At 54.0% G+C, this 23,123-nt stretch overlaps 1 protein-coding gene across 5 annotated transcripts in view; it reads right to left on the bottom strand.

Annotated features, from left to right (window-relative positions):
• Positions 1-4,146: 4,146 nt before the first annotated feature.
• TNS4 (tensin 4) overlaps positions 4,147-23,123 on the bottom strand; it is a 22,404-nt gene continuing 3,427 nt past the window's right edge. Inside the window, exons 1-13 of one of the 5 annotated variants that reach the window (XM_036339056.1) lie at positions 22,447-22,582; positions 17,735-18,057; positions 15,946-16,369; positions 14,336-14,760; positions 11,387-11,473; positions 10,987-11,112; positions 9,722-9,814; positions 9,550-9,627; positions 8,155-8,235; positions 7,144-7,312; positions 6,566-6,634; positions 6,290-6,316; positions 4,147-5,777 (exon numbers count right to left, since the gene is read on the bottom strand). In XM_036339056.1, the coding sequence (XP_036194949.1) occupies positions 5,636-5,777; positions 6,290-6,316; positions 6,566-6,634; positions 7,144-7,312; positions 8,155-8,235; positions 9,550-9,627; positions 9,722-9,814; positions 10,987-11,112; positions 11,387-11,473; positions 14,336-14,760; positions 15,946-16,369; positions 17,735-18,041 (2,028 nt within the window). In that variant the 5' untranslated portion in view covers positions 18,042-18,057; positions 22,447-22,582 and the 3' untranslated portion in view covers positions 4,147-5,635. The other 4 variants (XM_036339057.1, XM_036339054.1, XM_036339055.1 and 1 more) reach the window with 4 other exon arrangements.

Raw genomic sequence — 23,123 nt, 5'->3', positions numbered from 1 at the left:
GTGACTGGGGATCAAACCCACAACCTTGGAGTATTGGGACAATACTCTAACCAACTGAGCTACCTGGCCAGGGCCCATAACCATAATTTTATGGGATGGGTATTGCAATTGGGGAAAATGGAGGCTCAATGTCCAGAGGAGTGACTTGCTCTTAAATCAGGCAGCTGGTCAATGGCACAGGTTCCTGCTTCCAGATCTGGCTGACTATAAAGGCTTCTCACTCTTGCTGCAGAAGATGGAAGGTGTGCATGTGCGTGCGTGGGTGCGTGTGTGCACAAGTACATGCACAAGTGGGAGTGAGCTGAACTAGGGATATGTCCCGCCTCAGTATTCACCCGGTGTCAAATCTGATGCTGTGGAGGACAGAGCATCTCTCCTGGGGCACATTCAGGCTCTCCTCCATCTCCTGGTCAACCCTGGGGTGCCTCATCCACTGTTCATCTGGGAGCTCAGCACATAGTTGGTGAATGAATGAATGAGCAAGTGAGTGACACTCTCCCTCTCCTCCCCGTCTGGTTCCCTCCTCCTGGCTCGTCTCCTTTTCCCAGAGGCCTGTTCCAAGCCAAGCTCCACTTGCCCTCCTTGGCAAGATCCGGCTGGAGAGGGGTAAAGGCTGAGCTGCCTTCCACAAAACAGAGTTATAATACAATTCCTGGCTGGCTCCAAGGGCCCAGAGTCAGGAAGAAGGTCTGCTTTGCTGTGGGTTGAGGGCCAAGCCTGGTCTGCACTGGGACTGTCAGGGTAGGAACATGGCTGGGGAAGGAGTAGGGGTGCTATGGATTGAGCTGTGTACCCCAGATTCACATGTTGAAGCCCTAACCCACAGTGTGACTGTATTTGGAGATAGGACTTTAAGAGGTAATTAAGGGTAACCTAGGTCTTAATATGGGTTCCTAATCTGATAGGATTGGTGACTTTATAAGAAGAAGGGAGAGATCTCTCTCCAGGACACACACTGAGGAAATGCTGTGTGAACAGTGAGAAGGTGGCCTTCTATAAGCCAAGAAGAGAGCTCTCACCAGAACCCAGAAAACAAATATCTGTTGTTTAAGCCACCCAGTCAATGGCATTTTGTTATGATAGCCTGATTAGACTAATACCAGGGGAAATGGGTAGAGTAATCTTGGTTATAGGTCCTTGCTGTTCATCACTTTGAATATTTCTTGTCACTCCCTTCTGGCCTGCATAATTTCTGTTGAGAAATCAGCTGACAGTTGTATGGGCATTCCCTTGTAGGTAACTAACTGCATTTCTCTTGCTCCTTTTAAGATTCTCTTTTCGTCTTTAGCCCTTGGCATTTTAATTATGATGGGTCTTGGTGTGGTCCTTTTTGGGTTCCTCTTGGTTGGGACTCTCTGTGCTTCTTGGACTTGTAAGTTTATTTCTTTCACCAGGTAGGGGAAGTTTTTTGTCATGATTTCTTCAAATAGGTTTTCAATATCTTGCTCTGTCTCTTCTTCTGACACCCCCATAATGCAGATGTTGGTATGCTTGAAGTTGTCCCAGAGGTTCCTTCCACTATTCTTCATATTTTTGGATTATCTTTTCTTTTTGCTCTTCTGGTTGTGTGTTTTTTTGCTTTCTCATATTTCAAATCATTGATTTGATTCTCTACTGTTGAATTCCTGTATATTCTTTATTTTAGTCAGTGTATGCTTACTTTCTAACTGGTACTTTTCCATTTTTTTGGAGGTTTCTAGAAGATTCTTGAGTAACCTTATAACTGTTGTTTTAAACTCTATATCCAGTAGTTTTCTTTCTTCCATTTCTTTCATTTGTGACATGTTTCTTTGTCTCCGCATTTTGACTGCTTCCTTGTGTTTGTTTCTGTGTATTGGGTAGAACTGCTATGTCTCCTTGAGTTGGTAGAGTGGCCTTGTGTAGTAGGTGTTCTGTTGGGCCCAGTGGCTCAGCCTCCCTAGTCACCTTATCTGGGAGCTCTAGGTCCACCCCTTTGTGGGCTGTGAGCACAGTCTTGTTGTAGTTGAGACTTGATTGCTGTTGGTGTCACTGGGAGAAACTGACCCCCAGGCCAATTGGCTGTAAGGACCAGCTGTGGCTACAGTGGGAGAGCTGCTGCACAGGAGACACCCTGTTGGTGCTCACTGAGTCTGCCTCTTGAGTGTGTCGCTTATGGGTGTGTAGAGTTGTAATCTGGTATGGTTTGATACTGACCACTGGGTACACTGGCTCTTGGGTCTCCAGGAAGGTGCAACGTCAGCCACTGCATGGGGCTACCTAGTGGGAACTACAGAGAGATCTGAAGATTCCTCCTCTTTGTATCGGGTTTGGAAGTGCCCAGATGAGGCCCAGCTATGAAGCAAGGCAGGCTGGTGCTGGTGCCAGGTCTTGGGTCTTTTATTGATAGGTTTGGGATTCCCTGACCCAGCTGCAGCTTGTCTGAGAGATTTTACCCTGAGCAAGAAAAGGCCATTCATATGCAAAAATTGCTGCATGCAGCTTGGGTGGGTGTTGTAAATTGGATGAGGCGGAGTCTTAGGGAATCACCAGGGTGGAGCAAACAGAAATGGTTGCCAGTCAGTCCTGCAACCGGGGAGATCCCAGGATAGGAACAATGATCCCTGTGAGCACCTCTGTTTGGGAGAAAGCTACCCTGGAATTCCTGCCCTGATGCCAGACAATCCAGTTCCTCCTCATATGTGTCTGTGTTCCCTAGAGCCTCACCCTGGTGCTGGAGCTCAGAGGAAGCATGACCTTGTAAATTCAGTTCATGGTGCTGGCCTTTTAAGAGAAATAGCTGGGTCTCCAGCAGCCTCTGTGTCACTGAGCCCCAATCTGCACTGGTTTTTACAGCTCATAGTTCTTACTGCCCATAGGGACTTCTTTTCCTATTTCTGGGACCCTGGACTGGGAGTCTGGTGTGGGGCTGGGACCCCTTACTCCTCTGGGCGGCCTCTGCAGGGACCATCTCCCACTCAAAAAAGTGGCACATGTGGATGCTGGACCAGCCCATTCAGTGCCTCTGAGCCTCCTACCAGTCTCAGTGTGCTTTCTTCTTTACTTCTCTATTTGTAGGATTTCCATTCAGCCAGCTTTCCAGTGGTTCTAGCCCAGCCGTGGGCAAACTACGGCCCGCGGGCCGGATCCGGCCCGTTTGAAATGAATAAAACTAAAAAAAAAAAAAAAAAGACCGTACCCTTTTATGATGTTTACTTTGAATTTATATTAGTTCACACAAACACTCCATCCATGCTTTTGTTCCGGCCCTCCGGTCCAGTTTAAGAACCCATTGTGGCCCTCGAGTCAAAACGTTTGCCCACCCCTGTTCTAGAGGATGGTTGTTCTGTATTTTAGTTGTAATTTTGATGTGGTTGTGGGAGGTGGTGAGTACAGGCATTTACCTATGCCGCCATCTTCCAATCAGTACCCGGGGCTCTTGATGAGGCAGCTCCTGCCTCTTTCTTCTGATTCCTTTCACCGACTCCTTTGGGTACCATGTACTTTAGCTCCACTAAACGTGATACCCTTTCATACCCGTGTGCTTCACACACAAGTTCATCTACCTGCTTGTCTGAGAATGCTGAGACAGTAGAGTGGGTACAGCTTTGGAATCCTCTTTCTCTGCCATTTCCTAGCTAGGTGAATGTGGGCAAGCTAACCCTAGGAATCTGTTTTCTAATCTGTAAAATGGAATTAAACATACATGATGTGTCTCACATTGTACTTAGTACACAGGACTCCCCCGCCCCCCACCTCCCAATAAAAGTTGATTTCTCCCCTTCTTTGCATGCTAAACTCCTCTTCATCCTTAAAGACCCAACTGGAATGTTGTCTACTTGGTAACATGGCCCTCATTCTTTCCAAATGGGTAAAGTCTATCTTCCCTGTTTCTACCCTTCCTGCCCCGGGACACAGGGGAAATCCCAACTCTGTCTTCTTGGTGGAGTGACAGGAAAGGGGTCATGAAGAACAGATGTGTTGGACACGTGCGGGACACGACATGGTTTGAGTGATGGTTTATGAAGTGGATGCCAGTGGAGACTGTACCGCTGTGGTCAGGGGTGTGGGAGGGAGTGTGGCACAGGTGGTCTTCTCTAAAACACAACTACCACCTGCCAACTCAGGCTCCCTTCTCTGTTCAGGTCTCCATCTCTGGGGGAACAGTCTGAATGCCTCAGAACCAACTGTTATGCAAAAACAGACACTTTATTTTCAGTGCTGGGAGCTACACAGGCACCCATGGGTATATGGAGGGCTCTCTTCCAGCCCCCAGGTTTTGACCTTGAGAACTTGAGCACTGTAACCTTGAGAACCTTGTCTAGCAGCCTGCAATCTCCAGGGGTGGGGCAGTGCCCGACCACAGGTTGGGTGGGCTGGTCTCAGCCGGTTCCGCCAGCACAGGGCCGCTTCAGTCCAGTTTGGTTTCTTGGGTTGAAATCATAATCCCCCAGGCCCAACTTTGGCCAAAGATAATGATGCGCTGGCAAGGTCCACAGCTGGGAGGGGGCAGGTACTTGTTCCTCATGGAGCAAAAGCAGGCTTCTCCGAGCCTCCCTTTCCATCCTCATGGCGTGGTTTCCTTAGAACCCCAGGCCTGCTAGAAAAACCATCCCAGCTTCTGGAGAATTCGGAGGGAGGGGGGTTGGGACTGGGGTGGGAAAGACTGCCCAGTTTCTCTAAGGCTCTTGGAGTGGCTGCCTGTTTGCATTCCTGACGCTCTGCTGCCTCTTGGTGGCTGTAGGCCTAGTTGATGCTACACCACTATAGAGGGCGCCCGCGTGCGTGCGTGCGTGCGTGCGTGCGTGCATGTGTGTGTGTGTGTGGCAGGGGACTCGGAAAGAGGGGAGCTGAGGCAGAACTAGAGAGAGCTGACCCTTGTGTCTGCCCTGGAGAGCAGGGATCTCGCCGTGTCCATGACAGGTGTGGGTTACACAAGCAACACTAGGGCAGCTGTGACACCAGTGAGAGGACACTTGCTTACCAGAATGCAATAGAGGGGATTAGACATCAAGGATGCGAGGAGGGCTGTGTCAGCTCTGCCCACAGGGGCAAGTTCTTGCTAAGCTACTCTAACAGCCATGGCTACTTGGCCTAGAGAATCCTGGGAACAGCTGCCCAACAAGCCTTTAGGGAAATGGGGAAAGGAACAGCTATGGAGGGAAAGAGAGTCAGTCCATCGCTCCTTTGGCCCGAAATCATTGCATCCATCTGCTCCCAGACCAGCCCTGGCCAGGGCCCTTTGGTCCGACCCAGCACCTGCTGTTTGCCATGAAACAGGGCCAGGTCTCTAACTCAGGCTGCTGTGTGGGTAGCGTCCAGGCTGTGATGGAGTCAGGTGTCCTCAGAGGTTGTTTTCCTGTGGGGGTCCTCAGATGAGGGTGTGCTTCAGAATCACAGGGAGCTTGTTCGGATCCCCCCAGAGTCTGAGAAGAACAGCTGACCCTGTCTACTGGCCTCCTTTCATGGATGAGGAAACTGAGACGGGGGGGAGCGGGGGGGAGGGCCTGGATGAAGGTCACTGATGAAGGTCATATTGGGTTTCAATGTAGTATCATTCTCCTTCAGTTCAATGCATCGGTCTATCAGTGGGGCTACGACCACTTGTCCAGGGGGTGAAGGGGATTTCTGAGCAATTCCCTTGGGATATCTGGGAGCACGTGCAGGGAGAGCCCCCCTACATCCTTTCTGTGTCCTGCAGCAGGGCACCCACCAGACTGATGACCTGCGAGGCTGGCTGGACCGTGTCATACTCCGCGAAGAGGTGGCATACATTCTCCTGTGAGTTGGTCTGGCTCTTGGCCACAAACCCAAAGATCCTGATGGGAGAGGACAGCCTGAGTGAGGAGGGGGCCCCAGAGAGGCACCAGGTGGGGAGGGGGAAACTCAGCCCACAGTACTCCACCCTGTCCCTTCCCTAGCCAAGTGGCCCCGGCACCTCCCTACAATGGGAGCTCTCTGAGAAGGGGTGTATGGGTCTCCCCGGCCAGACTGGGAGATCCCTGCGTTCAAGATCTGGGTTTTCCTCATTTTGAAATTGGGCCCCCTGGGCACAGAGAGGACCTGTGTATTCCCCATTAGAGTGGGGAGAGCAGAGACATGTTTTGGCCACCAGACAGGAGCCTCCCTACAGATTAAGGGTCCCCGAAGTCAGAGCCGTGCCTCCCCCATCAGACTGGAGACTCCCTGAGGGCCAGGGCCTGTGCTGCCCCCATCAAAACCATGGGCTTTTAAGGGAAGGTGGGGCCTCCCTCCTTCTCTAATTCCCTCCCCATGTCGGGTTGGGGGCCCTGCCTCAGGGAGACTGACTGAGCAGACAGGAAGGCCTTACCAGGAGGGCTTGCAGTACTTCTGCCATCTGTGGGAGGGAATGCGGACAGTAGTGAGTACTGAGGCTTTGCTCCATGCCATGGACTCCAGCTAGCAGGGGGAGGATGGCCAGCTGTGTCCCCACCCCCACCGTACCCCGCCTTCCCCTCCTCCTGTTGCTCCTGGCCCCTGAAGTTCACAGGCTCTGTCTGGGATCCCAATCTAGAGCCAGACAGAAGCTTCAGCGGGCACCTCGGCCCTGTACAGCCTTCTCCATTTGGTCCAACCTTGAACTTACTTGCGTTGCTCGGGGTCCATGCCACAGAAGCGGAGGGTGCTGAGGGGGTAATGGCGCCGGAAAAACACCCTGGGAGAAGGCAGGAGAGAAGGGGAACTGGTAAGAGCCCATCCTAGGGTGTTCTAGCCCTTTCTGCTCCCCACCCACTATGTCTGAGGATAGGAATTACATCTTGGTCATCTTTGTTTCTCCAGCCCAGGACCAGGCTCCTGCTCTAGACTGTAAATCCCTGCGCCCAGGGAAGGCAGCACCGCATCCCACTGAGTCCCAGTGGTCAGCCAGAGCGGCTGGCGGATGTTCTATCCGTGGGGACAGACTTAGTCAATGACCAATGAATGCTGGTTGAGTCCATCTGCATCAGTCACAGTGAAAGGACACTTTGGTGGCAGGAGGTCATGGGAGGGAGGCTCAATGAAGGCAGAGGGCTTGCCTGGAGTCACTCAGCATGTCATGGACCCCGCCGCGTCCCGGACACTGAACTCTGCCTTCCTCACTGATCCATAACCACCTTGGCCACCCCCTCCAGCTCACCCTGCCCAGCCCCGCCCTGCCACCCCAGGGGAAGGGAAGTCCCTTACTTCCTCTGGACGTCGGTCAGGGTGATGCCCTGCTCCGTGACTTTGAAGTGGACCACAGTGGGCGTGGGGAGGACGTCCCTCTCCAAGATGGTTGAGATGGCCTTCTGCACAGCCAGGGCTCCGGTCAGGGTCTCCACACTCACAGAGCTCAGGTACAGAACATGGCAGCCTGTGGGATGCAGATATTGCTCTGGGGGTCTGCCAGGATCCATGGGATGGGCGAGGTCACCCAGGCCCTGGTCCTTCCTCTGCCCAGAGCCAGGGGACAGGGTGGCCTTTCTTCTTCAGAAATCCAGGAGGTCTCCTCTTTGAGTCACCAGGCAGATGGACAGAGACTGTGTGGGTGATTGTGATTTGTGGCCAACCCCAGAGGATGCTGGGATCATTTGTTGCTTAGCATCGCCCTGGCCCCCGGCCTTCCAGGTTGGGGAGTGGGTAAGGGAGGGAATGTTGCCTGGGTGTAGGATGTCCAGGCAAACCTTCCTTCTGTCCTGGCCTGTGGCTGGTGCTGCTTCCACCTCCACCCACCCTTGGAGCCCTGGTTCATTGTTGAGAGAAGCAAGAGAAGGCAAGAATGGGGAGGGGACCATTGTGCTCAGGGGCACAGAATTGGAGCTGTCACTCAGACCAGTGCTGATCTGTGATTGGCCTCTGGATGTGAGGAAGAGGGACCTTCTATGGAAACCCCAGGACCCCACAGAGGATGGCAGACACAGGACAGCCTCCAGAGCAGCACTGTAGAGACCCCAGAACATCTGCATGTGCCAAGAGTGTGGAGGATGGGGTGTCAACCTCGCCAACCCCCTCCTCTCGGGCCCCTCTTCCCCTTGGCCCACTCCCTGCAGCCTCTGATCTCCTGGTTTACAGAGAGGGGAAGGAATGTGGCACCTTGTTAAAGATGAAGAAATACAGCTGTGATGGGAAACACGTGTGGACATGCGTGTGCGTGCAGGGCTGGGAGGCGCCCTCCGGGGGTACAGCCAAGCCTGGAGCCTCCCACACACCACTTACCCGCAGATCTCGCAGATCTCTTCAGGCTGGAGGCCCTGCTGTCTGTAGTGGGGTCTGAGGCTCCCTCTCCGCCTCCCAATTCTGAGCCAAAGTAAAGGAACAGGCCCCAAGGGGCCGGGGGTGGGGTGAATGGACCCCTCTCAGAAGAACAGGCCTCACAATCCCTTTGAACATCTCCACCCCCACCCACGCCTCCAGGAAGTGACTGGAGGAGAAACCAGGTGTGATTACCGTAATCAGGCAAAGGGGGGGGGGGGGGGGGGGGGGGGGGGGGGGGCGCCACTTTGGGCTCCCCAGCCAGCGCCCAGCTTGCAAGCCCTTTGATCCTGCTTCCCCTCCTCACTCCTCCCTCCTCCCTCCTCACTCCTCCCTCCTCCCTCCTCCCTGGACAGCTGCAGTGACCCCCCCCCCCCCCTCACTTCTTTCCGGTCCACACCAACCCCAGGCCTTTCTTTGCTGAAAGTAGGGAGAATGTCGCCCTCACTCCACCAGAGGCTCCCTCATTCTTTCTTTTCTTTCTTTCTTTTTTTTAAATATACTTTATTGATTTTTTACAGAGAGGAAAGGAGAGGGACAGAGAGTTAGAAACATTAATGAAAGAGAAACATCAATCAGCTGCCTCCTGCACACTCCCTACTGGGTATGTTCCCGCAACCAAGGTGCATGCCCTTGACTGGAATCGAACCCGGGACCCTTGAGCCCGCTCTGTCCACTGAGCCAAACCGTTTAGGGCAACTCCCCCATTCTTGCTTCCTCTCCCAGCAGCCCCCTTGCTGCTCCCCCTGCACACCCGAGAGGAGATGACCTGCTCCATCGGGGGTGCAGCTGGGCTCTGAACTCTGGAGGGGGCTTCCTGATCTGGGCGTGAGGTCTGACTCTGTGCCTTTGAGTGAGTGACTTAACGCCCACCACCGGCTTTTCTTATCTGCGAAAGGGGAGTAACAGCAGCATCTACCCACAGTGAGCTATGGGTGAATGAGGGAGCGCTCAGTAAATGTTAGACCTGGAAGGAAAAACCCCAAACCTCCCCAGACCGGGGGATGAGTGCTCCTTTCATCCTCTCAATGAAAGCTGCTTTCTCTCAAACATCCACTCGGTGCCAGGCATCGTGCTAAGAGCCTGCCCTGAATGCTCTCGTTTTATCCTCACACCAGTCCGATAGGTAGGTATGATGATGGCTGTCCCCATTTCACAGATGAGAAAACTGAGGCTCAGAGAGAGAAACATTCTCACAGCTAGGAAGCGGAGATGTTGACGGGCCGCGGAGCACGCGCCGCCGTTAACTGTGACACTAACATCATCCACGTGTAAGGAGAGACGAGCCACTAGGAGCCTTTCTAGTGAGAACAAGCAGCCCCAGTGCCCTGATGTCGCCTCCGTGGGGCCCAGACCCACCTTTTTGCGGGATGGTGAGTTTGCAGGGCAGGGCCAGGGGCATGATGGAATGCTGGCACACAAAGGCAGAGAGGCTCCCTGCGAGGAAACAGGCGGCCCTGCGTGAGAAGGCCTCTCCCACCCCGCTCCCAGCCCAGGACGGCCGGTCCCACCCAGGGGCCCGAGGGCTCACCAAAGTAGGGCTCCTCGTCTGCTCCTTTGAGATGCACCCCTTTGGCGGAAGACTCGATGAGGAAGTGGCGGATAAGGTCACTGCTGTCCTCTCCTGGACAAAGAGAGAAGAGAGCGTGCAGGTGGGTGAGAGACCCAGAGCCCAGTGGTAGCCCTCCTGACCCGCCTCCTCCGGGTCCATCCCAGGTTAACTGCCCGTCCTCCTGCCTCTGGGAAGCCCATCTCTGAGGCCTCCCCTCCCGCAAAGGAGGTGCCAGCCCTTCTGCTCAGAGGCTCCCGCATTCAGTACTGGTCCCTTCAGCAGACCTTTCTCTAGGTCTGAAGAGCTCCCAGGGATGGTTTTCGATGACTGTTTAGGTCAAATCTCTTCAGCCTGGGTCCTCTCTCCCCATCCGCACTCCCTCCCAGGCCCCATTATTCTCCACCAGATGGTCCCTGCCCGAGCCCAGCCAGTCTGGGAGGCTGAGCAATGGCCCCTGCTGGGACTAGAACCCACCTCGCCCGCTGGTCGCCTCTCTCTGGCTCCTGGGCAAGGCTTCCTTGATAACCAACACCACCCGGGGGGCACACCCTTATGTAGTCGGAGAGACACAGGGTAGAGAAGTCCCGGTTGGGTTTTCATCCTTGGTTTTTCACTCTCTCACTTACTTGTTCTGGGGGGGGGGGGGGTCACCCACTAACTCTTGGTGCCTCAGTTACCTCATTGGTTTGCTCCCCCATCAGACTGGAGACTCCCCGAGGGCCAGGGCTGCCATCCTGGGGTTTAGGGAGGGGCTGCCACCCAGGAACCTCACACTGTAATGACCTGTTTGTGGTCTCCTTCCCCAGGGCGGTACCCTGGTGCCTTCCACGGTGCCTGGGGCAGGTGGATGCCCACCGATGTGTGCTGCGCGTGTGAGACCCCGGGAAAGTAGGCCATAAGCTGTCACACACGTTTTACATTAGTTCCCCTCGTGATAAATCCGGTCTGGGAGGAGGTGGGCTCCCAGAAGGGAGCAGCCGGGAGAGGGCCTGGGTCTTCCTCCTCCTCTTCCCACCATGAGATGATGGGGAGGCGGAGGCAGCTCAGATCGCTGTGAAAGGAGCCGCTCCCAGAGCCTGGGGCGCTGGAAGGCAGCTGGGAGGACCGAGGCGGACCCTCCCCCAGGAGTCACTGTAGGCCTGGCCCAAGGACACCCGGCAAGCTAGCAGCTGAGCTGGGACTAGAACCCACCACACCCCCTGGCCTCGGAGAGGCCTTGAGTGAAGACAGAAGCTGGTGCCTACCTGGTCGGTTCTGGGTAGGCGCGGGGGCCTCCTGCACCTTCAAGGCAAGGCCGAAGGAGCCTCGGAATGAAGAACTGTCCCTCACGACGAAAGCCCCCGGCTCCTCCTTCCTCAGCAGCTCGATTGCTGGAACAATCCTTGGGTCAGAGACAGTTCCCGCCCCACGTGCACAGCCCCCGTCCCCTGGCCCAGAGGGTCATCAGACAGCATAGGTGACAGGATCACCTTTTGTTCTCAGGAAGTCCCTTCTATTGTCTAACTTCCGCCATTGCTGCTGCATGAGGTCTGCAGGACACTGCCCTTCCCTGGACCTGCCACGGGCCATCCCCTCTTCTGCCCCAACCCAAGGCCCTGACCTGATTCCCGAGCCTCATCCCCTGAAACACTGTTTTTCCTTTACCTTGCTCTCGGGTGATGCTTGGCTTAAACCAGTACTTAGAGGTGTCCATCACAAACTTCATGGTGGGCTGCATGTCCCTGGCGGGACCTGGAGACGAACAGAGAAGGGGAACCCTGTAGGCTGGACAGAAGGGAGCTGAGAGACCCTCCTCCATCCCCTGCCCATTGGCCCCATTCAACCCACCCTCTCCTACCCCAACCCCATTGTATCTCCAACTACCTAACGAGCCAAAATCCAACAGATGAATTTCAGGGCTTGGCGCATCTAGGATTTAGGAGTCTTCCCTTGTATCCTTGGTATCAAAGGCAAATAGATAAAAATCTCAATTTAATGAGCAATAGTTTCTCACATCTAGTGTTGCCTGCCGGGGACTGAAGTAAGGGATTAATAGGTGAATCTGAGATGCATCATTTGTTTGACTTCACACTGTCTTCCCCCTTACTAGCCCTATAACTTGCTTAGGGGTAGATTCAGTTTGGGAAAGAAAATGAAAGAAAAGGTGAAGGAAAGGAAAACAGCAGATCTGGGCAGATGAGCGTGTGCTCAGAAGCCAGGAGATGGATTCCTGACTCTGATTTGGGACAAGTGTTTCGCCCCTAAAGCCCAGAGGGGACTGAGTGAACCACAAAACCTCTGAGGCCTGGCCGGCGTGGCTCAGTGGTTGAGCGGCGACCTATGAACTAGGAGGTTACGGTTCAATTCCTGGTCAGGGCACATGCCCAGGTTGCGGGGTCGATCCCCAGTGTGGGGCGTGCAAAAGACAACTGATCAATGATTCTCTCTCATCATTGATGTTTCTCTCTCCCTGTTCCTTCCTCTCTGAAATAAATATATTTAAAAAAAACACCCCAAAACAAACAAACAAAAAAACCCCTCGAGGTTCTTTTATGCTCCAGTAGCCTATGAAGTTACAATGGGTTTTGTTGTGAGAATATATTGCAGAATCTGATAAGATCCCAGGGTTTAATTAGCGATATCCTGGGGCATCACCAAACCCGGATGGGACTCTCACCACACTGAGTACATGTGCTCTGTGAGATGCCAAAATGCCCATTTTCTGGGTCCCGAGGGCAGAGAGCCGTGGTTCTTAATTTCAACATCTTGAAAATGTGTGTTGTGGCCAGTTGAGCGTAACTCACAAAAACTGTACTAAAATCTGCAAATGATTTGTCTTAGGAAAATGGTCAGAGCAGATTCAAGGGCATATGTGTCGTGTAATTTGCTTGCATTGACATGGCTTCATGAGTGGGACTGAGCAGCCTGCGGGTCAGAATCCCCCCCCCCCCCGCCCCCTCCTGCCAGGAGTCACCTTGACACCCATCCTGTGGCAGAGGGAGGGCTGAGAAGCAAGCCCTGGGAGGGTGATGGCTGAGCGAGGAGCGACAGTGTCCCCGGGGCTTGGCAGGGGGCTCTGTTCACGGGAGAGGAGCCCCCGGGGTGCTAAGGCTCAGCCTGTGTTTACTGCTTTGGGTTCTGGTTGGTTTTGCTCTCTTGGATGCCTGCAGTCACAGACTCCGGGAAGTAGGGTGTTTGCTGGTTTGTGGTTTTCGCTGTCTGAACAGAATGCATTGTCTCCGTTACCCTGTCCCCCCCCTCGATCTGCTCTGCTCGTCACCCACCAACGTCAGCGTTACGACTGACTGACTCTCCCTCTCTCTCTCACGAGTTAGTCATGGAGCCTGCTGCTTCCCTATCCGGAGGGTCTCCTGGCTCTGTCCCCTCTCCTCCACCCCTGCCCCGCCCTGCTTCAGGCTCCGTTTCGACTTGTCTGGATCACATCATCATAAAAGTCCAAACAGAACCAAATAGAAACTGCTCTCCCTGCCCAGGCCAGGCCCATAATTCATCTGCCATGCAGCTGCCAGCATGATCTTTTGACCCCATCAACTCTCCTGTTTGAGACCCTCCGATGGTCTCCCGTAGCCTACAGGGTAAAATCTACTCTTTAGGCCTGGCCAGCGTGGCTCAGTAGTTGAGCATCGACCTATGACCCAGGAGGTCATGGTTCAATTCCCAGTCAGGGCACATGCCCGGGTTTCAGGCTCAGTCCTCAATGTGGGGCGTGCAGGAGGCAGCTGATCAATGATTCTCTCTCATCATTGATGTTTCTATGTCTCTCTCCTTCTCCCTTCCGCTCTGAAATCAGTAAAAATATATTTATTAAAAAAAAATCTGCTCTTAAGCTTGGTGTTCAAGGCCTGTTGCAATCTGGCCCCAAATTACTCTCAATGGCCTCACCCTGCACCTTAAATCCCAGTCATTTCCTCAACGTGCCATGTGCTCCACACTTCCCGACTGCGAACTCTGTTCCCTCTGCAGGGGACCCCCTTCCTCTCCTGCTCTGGCCACGGGCTTGTGATCTGCTTTCCAGATCCAGCGAAGATGTCACTTCCTCTGCGGAGCCTTCCCAGCTCCCCAGACGAAAGGGATCACTCCTCCCCTCTGTGGCCCCATAAGACTTAGAACATTTCTTTACCCCCGTGTTTATCCTACTCCAGTGATGGCGAACCTATGACACGCGTGTCAGAGGTGACACGCGAACTCATTTTTTTGGTTGATTTTTCTTTGTTAAATGGCATTTAAATATATAAAATAAATATCAAAAATATAAGTCTTTTTTTACTATGGTCGCAAATATAAAAAAATTTCTATCTGTGACACGGCACCAGAGTTAAGTTAGGGTTTTTCAAAATGCTGACACGCCGAGCTCAAACGGTTCGCCATCACTGTGACCTACTCTATAGTTATCCTTGATTTTGGCCTCTCTTTCTATCTAGCCTGTTTTCATCCCTATGTCCCCACCACCTGGCACCGTGCTGGCACACAGTAGGTACTCAGTCAATGTGCTGACTGGCTAGTGCAGAGACCACGGGTGCTTGTCTGCCCCCCGCGCTCCCCGCCCACCCCCCCCAAACCTTACAGTGCTTGAGGGATTGGCTTACTACGTACCATGTAGGGATGTGGTGGGAGAGGCATCTGGCAGGGTCTGGCTGTGGCTCCTGGTGGCTGGACAAGGGTTGCTGGCAGGAGCAGCCCCAGGTCTCACAAAGTCCTGGGGTCCTGGGGTCCGCTGGGGTGGGGAAGACCCTGGTTCTGGGCAGCCGTTGATCAGCACGATGGGTATGTCCACCATGGAGTTGGCGATGGATGGGGGGCAGCTGCTGGCATGCTCCTTGTCCAGTGGCGGGGAACAGGCTGCTCTGGGCTGGCCCCTGCTTGGGGTGGTACTGCTGGGCACCTGGTTGTCACTGGCTCTCGTGCACAGGGACCCTGGGCCAAGGCTGTGGAGACTGGAGGAAGAGCTGGCTGGGCTTTCCAAGGACCTGGAGGATGACTGTGGGCTGGAGATGCTGGAGCGGAGGAGGGACTGGCTGCTGCAGGGGGAGAGAGCACCAGATGGGCAGCGTGTTAGGGTGGTGAGGTGGACACTCAGGGGCTGGAGCTGGGCCCTGTCATTTAGTGACCTGGGTGTCTATGGCTTTGGTCAAATAAAATATAGGGTGTCCCAAAATTCACGCAAGATTTGAATTTTGCGTGAGCATTAACAACAACAACAACAAAAAATAAAAGCCTAATTTTACTTGGTTTATTGAATCACATTCTAATATCTGTTGCCCTTTGATTTCAATCCCTTCAATTTGATAAGCATTACCAAGTACCAATTATGGCCCAGAAGCAGGGACAATGAAGACCAATGAAGACCACGGCTTTGCGTATGTGCCAGCAAAGCCATGGAGGCCGTTTACCTGATGTCCTATTCCATACATAACCCTATACTGTATACTTTATGAACCAATTAAAATTTACAATTTTTAATTATAAACCTGTGTTTTCTATCAAAATTACTTCTTGCGTGAATTTTGGGACACCCTATACTATAGACTCCACTCCCTATAGCCCAGAGCAAAAGGCATGCCTACCCCATCCCCAAGGGGTGCTGAAAGATACAGAAATGTCCCTGCACTGTGGTCTTTGGTCAATTAAAGTAGCCAAGTAAGCTGACCCTTCACAGGTCATGTGGCCTGGACAGGTTCCCTCTGCTTTCCCAGCGAGGCAGGTCTGACTGAGCTGTCACACCAGCCTCTCCATCACCCCATCGCCCCCAAGATCCCTGCACACAGGCTGGCCCTGGATCGGACCACGTCCGCACTCATGCAGAGGGAATTCCCTAGCTGGAGAAGGGGAGGAGGCCAGCTCTGCCTCCTGCCAGACCTCTCCCTGCGCTCAGAGGCCGGTGCCAGTGGGCATGGCTGTGGGATCCCAGTCTCCTTGCCAGGGACTGCCTTGGCACAGTGGCTTTGGAATTGGTGTGGGGGGCAGAGGTCCTGGGCAGGATGAGTGTGTGTGCAGCTCTGCTGTGGGGCCTGCAGAGACCTGGGCGGTGATGGCACAAAAGAGAACAGCTACTTTTACTTTTGGTGCATGCCCAGATTTTTGCTGACAGAGCAGGCTATCTCTCTATGATGCGTGTGTGTGCGTGTGCGCGTGTGTTTGTGCGTGCGTGCGTGCGTGTGTGTGTTGTGGAGGCACCATCAGAAGTCATAGAGAGAGTGGCCTACCTTCCAAATACGTAGCTGACATCCGTCGCTGGGTGGGCTGACACCATAGAGACTCCGTTGCCTCCAAGTGTGGCTGGGCCTCCCAGGCCCTTCTCCAGGCCTGGAGAAGCCATCAGGGGGGAACCAAAGCCATGGGGGCCTGAGGCCTTGTTCCTCGTGCAAGGGATGGAGATGCTGGGAGAGGGTGGGGGATGAGAGGACAGAGCCCCAGGCGGGGGAGGAGGGCGCTGGTGCCCAATGCCTTGGTTCCCAGAGAAGATGAGGCTTTCACTGCTGCTTCGAGTCTCTCGGGGGATGTCTCTGGAAAGGAGGAGGCCACCATTGCGTGGGGAGCCGAAAGGCGGGGTGACAGATGGGCTGGAGCAGCGCTGGGGGCCATCGTGGCACCTTGATCTGGCGGAGGTCACCTCGATGTACTTTATATCTTTGGGGAGAGAAGCAGAGTGTTGGTGAAACCTGGGAGCCTGGACTCACAGGACGGGAATGCTGGGAGGGTCCTGAAGACCAATGGTCCCCCCTCTTTTATGTTGATGAGGAAACAGGGGCAGAGAGGAGGAGCTCATTGGACGCAGAATTAGCATCCAGCTCCACCTTCAGGGCCCAGTGCCAGCGTCACCCTCTTTGTGACATCTTCCCCTGGGTGGGGAGATGCAGTCGAATAAGCAGGCCTCGGAGTCAGACAGACCTGGGTTTCAGATGTGGCTCTGCCCCTTACCCTCTGAGAGAGCGTGGCCAACGCCTTCGCCTAGAGAGGCTCAGTCTCCACACCTGGAAAATGGGGGTGGCTATGCCAAACCTCTTGGTGGTACAGGGAGGAGGAAAGGAGATGAACATAGGGGGCCCAGCACTGTGCCTGGCACATAGTAAGCCCTTTAAAACGGACACATAGGAAGCCCTTTGTGTATGTCCCACACTATAGGCTGAAATGCCCGCTTACCAGAGTGTGCCAGTCACGTCGTCTGATACCTCTCTTGCTCAGGGTGTGTAAAAGCTGTTTCTATGTCTGTCCCTACAGCGAAGGCTCGGTTGCACCCTAGGGACACCCAGTGAGCATTTAAAGTCATAATGCCCAGGCTCCACCCCGAACCGATGGGACCAGCATCTCCCGGGTGGGCTCAGGCCTCAGGTTGTTTGTTTGGTTCCCCAGGTGATGCCAGCACGCATGGAGCATCATCACTGTGTTCCTGGCCAGCAGGACCCAACCCCCGCCCCCCCCCGCGCCGCCCCCCCCCCCGCCCCCGCCCCCCCCCCCCCCCCCCCCCCCGTCCCGCCAGGAGCAGGTCTGATGAACAGAACCTCAGGCTCCAGCCCAGGCCTACTGGACCTGGATCTGCAGTTTTAGCAAGAACCCCGGGGGCTGGGTCCTCCTTAGAGTTTGGGGACTTCGCTTTGGAGCAGGAGCTCGCTGAGGGCAGGGCTTGCGGCATTGCTGAGCCGGGGAGCTCCACAGCCGGGCCACGCTGGGAGCTGGTGCACAGTGATTGGTGATCACACCGGGCCCAGGCTGCAGACTCACTGCAAAGCTCTCTCTATTCCCTAGTGGGGGCGCCCAGGACTCTTGTCCTCAGACCATGTTCCTCCCTGAAGTAGGGTGCCCTGTGGTTCTCCCCAAGGTGAGGATGGACACCCAGCAAGGGTGGTGGAAGGTGGGGGTTCCCCAGCCACTTGTTTCTGGAGGGCTGTCCTGCCCCTGCCTTCCCAGGTTGGAAACTGGGACAGAGTCAGCGGGAACTGCACCCTCAGCGCCTCTTTTCCAGCCTCCCACCCACTTGGGTTCTGGCACACGCACCTCGCGGGCTGTGACTATGGAGTCCCGGCCTGCCCCAGCCCGCTCTGGGGCAGGGCTGCTGGCTCTGCTCACCGTTACTGCCTCTGTCTGAGCCTGCTTGGGCCAGGGTTGGGGTGCAGGGTTGCATCAGATGAGGGGCTGGCAGGCCGACCTGGACTTGCTGTTCCAGGGGTGGAGGCACAGGCCTGGCTTTGTCATCAGGCAAACCTGGGTGTGAGTCCTGGCTTTGCCACGTTCTCGCCAAGAGGCATCGGGTAACTTTCCTAACTACGTGGAACCTCAGTTTCCTCATCTGCGAAGTGGGCATCTAAAACCAGCCTCCCCTGGTTGTGGTGAGGATAAAACACAGGGATGAATGGAGCCTGGAGTCTGGCCCAGGGTGGGCTCCTGGGAACAGCTTCTCCCTGCCTGCTTTTGGGGGCAGATGGCTCATACTCTCTGGCTAAGGTGTGGGTCCCTCTGTGGAGGGCAATAGGAGACTTTCTGGCACAATGTACTGTGGGCTCTGAAAGAAATGAGGTCTTGGAATGGGGTGGATTCTTCTGGAAGGTTGGCAAGCGCAACTTGTATTTTTATAGGACTTCATAGTGTTTACACCCATAATCCTTTCAAGCTTCACTACAGCCGTTATGCCCAGTGTCAGAAGATATTGCTTTTAAAGAGGAGGAAACTGAGGCTCAGAGAAAGGTGGGAGTGGAACTAACATTTATAGCACAATTTTTAGTAAAGTTGGGTATTTCTTAAGTGCTTTGTGCCAGCACTATTACCTGTATTAGTTTATTCAGCCCTCACGATAACTCCATTGCAGTGGGAAATATTATCAATTCCATATAACAGATGAGAAATCAAGGTTCAGAAAGGTTAAGTGAGTTATCCAATGCCACACAGCCAGGGAATAGAGGAACTCTCCCTCCTGCTCCTTTGCTCTGATTGGGGGCCTTTTCCGGAAGGAGGGGTTCCTTGGGACCCTTTCCCAAGGCCTTGCTCTGTGAGAAGGTACTTGGCTGCTTTGGGGAGGGCCTGCTGGTCTGGGGAAGCTGTGGGCCCCTTCCTTACTGGGTCCCCAAACACTTGGGAAAGGCCTTGCTGGCGGGAGGAGCAAGCAGCAGGGAGAGTGCAGGAGGAGTCCTGGAGCCTGAGTCACCTCCTGCTGCTGCCCCGAGGTGGATGTGGCTAGGGGAGGTGGCTGCCCCCACCCATCACCTGGTGCAGTCACTGTTTACAGCCCATGGGGCAAGTCTGAGCAGTGCTCAGTGGATCCAGGCACCAGCGCTGGCCGGGTGGGTGGGTGGGTGGGGTCACGTGGGTGGGGAGAGGAGAGACAATTATTAGACACTTTTCACTTGAGATTGGCAAACAGCCTTGTTTGGCAGAAATTGCTGGAAAATGAAATAGGGGGGCCTGTTCCAAAGATGGGGAGGGGTGGCAGAGAGGATAAAGAAAGGAATATGGTGGTGGCTTCTAGGAGCCACATCCTCTGTGGGATGGGAACCTGTCCCTCCAACCCCTCCTCTCTCCCCGCAGGGTAAGCCTGAAGGAAGGTAAGCAGGAGGCTGGGGTAGGGGAGCTGGGGGAGGTTTGGGGCACTGGGGAGATGGGGCCTCAGAAGAGGGATTTATTCTATCCCTCCAAAGGGATTTATTCTATGCAGCCCTGGAGGGTAGGAAACTAGCTCCAAGGAAGAGAGAAAGGCTAGGACATGACCTTGAAGCCCAGAAGCCTGGGCTTTTAGGCCTGACCTATACCATCACTAGCAGTGTGACCGTGGGCCATTGCTTCCCCGCAGTGTTCTCAGCTGTAAAATGAGGCTATCACTCTTTCCTTTGCAGGGTAGATGCTGGGATCATGCATTACCAGCACCTTTCTGTATACACAGGGTGAGCAAATGTAAGTTTATAGTTGTTCATATGCAAAACAATACAATAATTCTATATGATAAAGAGCTAATATGCTAATTAGACCAAACAGCAGAGTGACTGTCCGGACGACCTTCCGGACGAAGCCGGGGCTGCGAGGGCTGAGCCCTTTGCATGAATTTCGTGCATCAGGCCTCTAGTTAATAAATAATAATATAAGAGTAAACTGTGTTTCACGTACTCACAACTGTAACCCTACTTTTGCCCCAGCCTGTATTTAGAGGAGGGATCAACATAGGATCACCCATGTTTAATTTCAATTTTTTAAACATATTTTTATTTTTTCAGTGAGGAAGAGAGAGAGAAACATCAATGATGAGAGAGAATCATTGATTGGCTGCCTCCTGCACACCCCACCCTGGGGATCCAGCCCACAACCCGGGCATGTGCCCTCACTGTAAATTGAACCGTGACCTCCTGCTTCATAGGTTGATGCTCAACCAATGAGCCATGCCGGCCAGGCCCAATGTTTAATTTTCAATTTTGCCAAATTAGGAAAGAGGAACAGGGAACGTCTGCTGGCACCGCAATTTTAGAATGTCTTCCCTTCAATACCCCAAAAGCTGGAAGGATGTGTGCAGAGGAAAGGGAACCCTCTTCATGGCATCCAGGGGGCTGGATGAAACTCCCCCTGGTGCCCAGAATTAGTTACACTGCCCTGGGCCGGAGGTGGGGTGGGGTGGGGAGCTGGTTCTGTCCCCAGTAGTGGTGGTCTGAGTAGAAGGATTTGGGAGGTCAAGATGCAGGAGGAAGTGCAGCTCAGCAGTGATCGCACAGCAGAACCTTCTAACAGGGAGCTGACCAGGCTGGGCCGAATCAGGAGGTAGTGAGTTCCCAGACATTGCAGGTATCCAAGTGCAGGTTGGAGGAGAGGATTTAAAAAGAAAAATGCCATCAGAAGGGGCTGGGACAGAGCTAGGCAGCTCCTTTAGGATGCTGCACCACTGCTCAGAATGGCAGGTCGTGCCCAGGGCATTTGAGAGTACAGACTACTCCCTGCCCATCACCCACGGAGGAAGAGCCTGGCTGTCAACACCCGCACCCACATGCATGTGGCTGCTCCCCAGAGACTTGTCTCACCCCCCACTGGCCTTGCGTGTGTGGAACCCCTGCCCTGGGGCATGAACATGGAAGCCCAGGGCTTGCTCCTGCCAATCGTAATTGGGCCCAAACCACCTTCCCTGCAGGGGCATGCCCAGAACTGGCCTTTGGAAGCAGGTAGACTCCTGAGGGCTGGAGGCAGTGCTTTTAACAGGCCTGGCAGGCAATGCTGGGTGGGAGGAACAGAGGCAGGTCAGGATCCCGGGCGCCAGAGGACCTGGGTGCTGGGCTCACTTTCACCCCAGAGCCGGAACCTGTCCTGGGGCTGGTGCTAAACGCAACCCTGGTGTTTAATGAAGCAGCCACCATTTATAATGACTCACAGTGTACCGGGATTTGCGATAAATACCCAACCAGTGTTATTTCTTTTAATCCCTGCAACACCCTTTGAGGTAAGAGCTCATTTATATTTTACAGATGAGGAATCTGAGACACGAAGAAGGGAAGTAAACAGCTTGTGTAAGGTTTGCCCGGCCCCAGTGACGAGGCTAGATTGGCTCCTTACTCAAGTCTATCAGCCTCGATTTTCTCATCTGTAAAATGGGGCTAAAACGGTCATCTCCTGGGGGTCAATTGGGAGCATTAAAGGTTCTACTATCAAATGCTCAGAACAGTGCCTGGATAGAGTACGTGCTCCAGGAGTAGAAATTCTCATGCCTCCTATTTCTAATCCCAACCACACCCCTTGACCCTCATTGATTGTTTAAATCCCTGGAAGCCTCAGTCTTCCAGCCTGTCTAATGGGGCTGTTGCTCCTTGACCTTCATTTTCAGAGTATACTGAAAACTGTTTGGGAAACTGAAGCCAGATGTAGGGATTTCTAGATCCCCGAGGGTCAGTGGTGTACTGGAAGTGGCCTGTACCAGCTAGGGAAGCTGGTTGTTAAATTTTCAGGATTTTGTACAGCTGGTTGCTAAACTCAGGCATTATTAAAAATTAAAGTATATAAAGTTACAATGAAATAACTTACATTAAAAACAGGAGTGATAAATACTAGGTGTCAATACTATACAGTGGTTTGCTACTGTGTATCTCTTTCTAATGCCACATTCAGTGACAACACGTTGGCAGCCTGAAACTGAGTGGGAGTGGGAGAACTTACACCGTGGAAATTGGTACCTGCTTCATAGCAGGGCTCTCCCCCACCCCACCAGGAAGCCGGCTGTTAAACATTTACCAGCACCCTACTGCTTAAACACAAGGGGCTGAAATCGGTGTCTCTCCAACCCTACTCCTTCCAGCCTGGGCCTCCCCAGAGCAATGCTCCCCTGAACAAGGACAGGGGTTCACATAGAAATCCTACAAAACATGTAAGGGGCCCAGGTTAGGACCCAAGGAGAGACACCATGCAGTAGCAAGGTGCAGGGACCCCACATTCATCGCGCTCCTATGTATAATGCATGGAGTTGTAGAAAAAAATATTATTAGCTTATTTACATTCTCTGGAAAATCCCACAAAACAGGTGTCCATCACTTTCCAAACTCAGGAGCCAAAAGGAGGTGGAGAGTGAGGGACACTTGTATTGTCCCCTTTTGTATGGCAGAGAAAACAGAGAAGTTCAGTAGGTCGCTAAGGCTGCATGTCATCTCCCCCCCAGGACATGGCCTCCTGCTCCTCTGAGTCTACAGAAAGTTCCTTCTTCACGAGGTCTGATCCCCAAGCCCCCCTCCTGGCACCGGGCCCCTGGTCCTTACCCAAGGCTTCAGGCTCTTCTTTCTTTCTCTGCGAGGTAGTGCTCTGGGTGGGCTCTGCCCAGGGGCCACCGGACCCTGTGGGGAGCAGCTGGAAGGTGGGGTCCAGTTCCAGAATCATCTGGTTGAGGCTCTCCAGTGAGAAGCCAATGTAGGAGTCCTCCAGGGCCCCTGAGGGCTGCTCACCAGGGGACCGCAGGAGGCAGCTGGCTTTGGCTCCAGCCTGGGGGGCCTGCTGGAGCCTGTTGGGGGGCTCCTTGCAGGGCGTGGAGGCCATCAGGGCCTGGGCTCCCCAGCCTTCCGTGGTGTAGTAAGGATACTGGGGTGGCAGGTTGGGGCTGGGTGCTGGGTGCAGGGCCCTCCTGGGTTCCTCGCAGGGAGGCAAGAGAACGGCGTGGCCTCCTGCCAGCAGGGGACTGGGCATCACCTGCGACATGGCGGGGGCAGCGACCCGGCGGTGCAGCTCTGGCTTCTCACCAGCCTCACTTAGGTCCCAGAGGTGTCACTTGCCAACCAGGAGCTTTGCAGGACCTGAAAGAGGCCAGGGTGGCAGCTGAGTGTCTTTTGTAGATGAAGCCCCTGCCTTCCCCCTCCAAAAGGAAGGCATATCCATTCATTCATTTCATGGATGCTGGAGCCACACTGCCTGGGTTTGCATCCTGGCTCCACCCCTTACTAGC

Source organism: Myotis myotis, unplaced genomic scaffold (assembly GCF_014108235.1).
Source record: "Myotis myotis isolate mMyoMyo1 unplaced genomic scaffold, mMyoMyo1.p scaffold_m19_p_17, whole genome shotgun sequence".
Classification (NCBI taxonomy): Eukaryota; Metazoa; Chordata; class Mammalia; order Chiroptera; family Vespertilionidae; genus Myotis; species Myotis myotis.
This window is presented reverse-complemented; position numbering and strand designations above follow the sequence as displayed.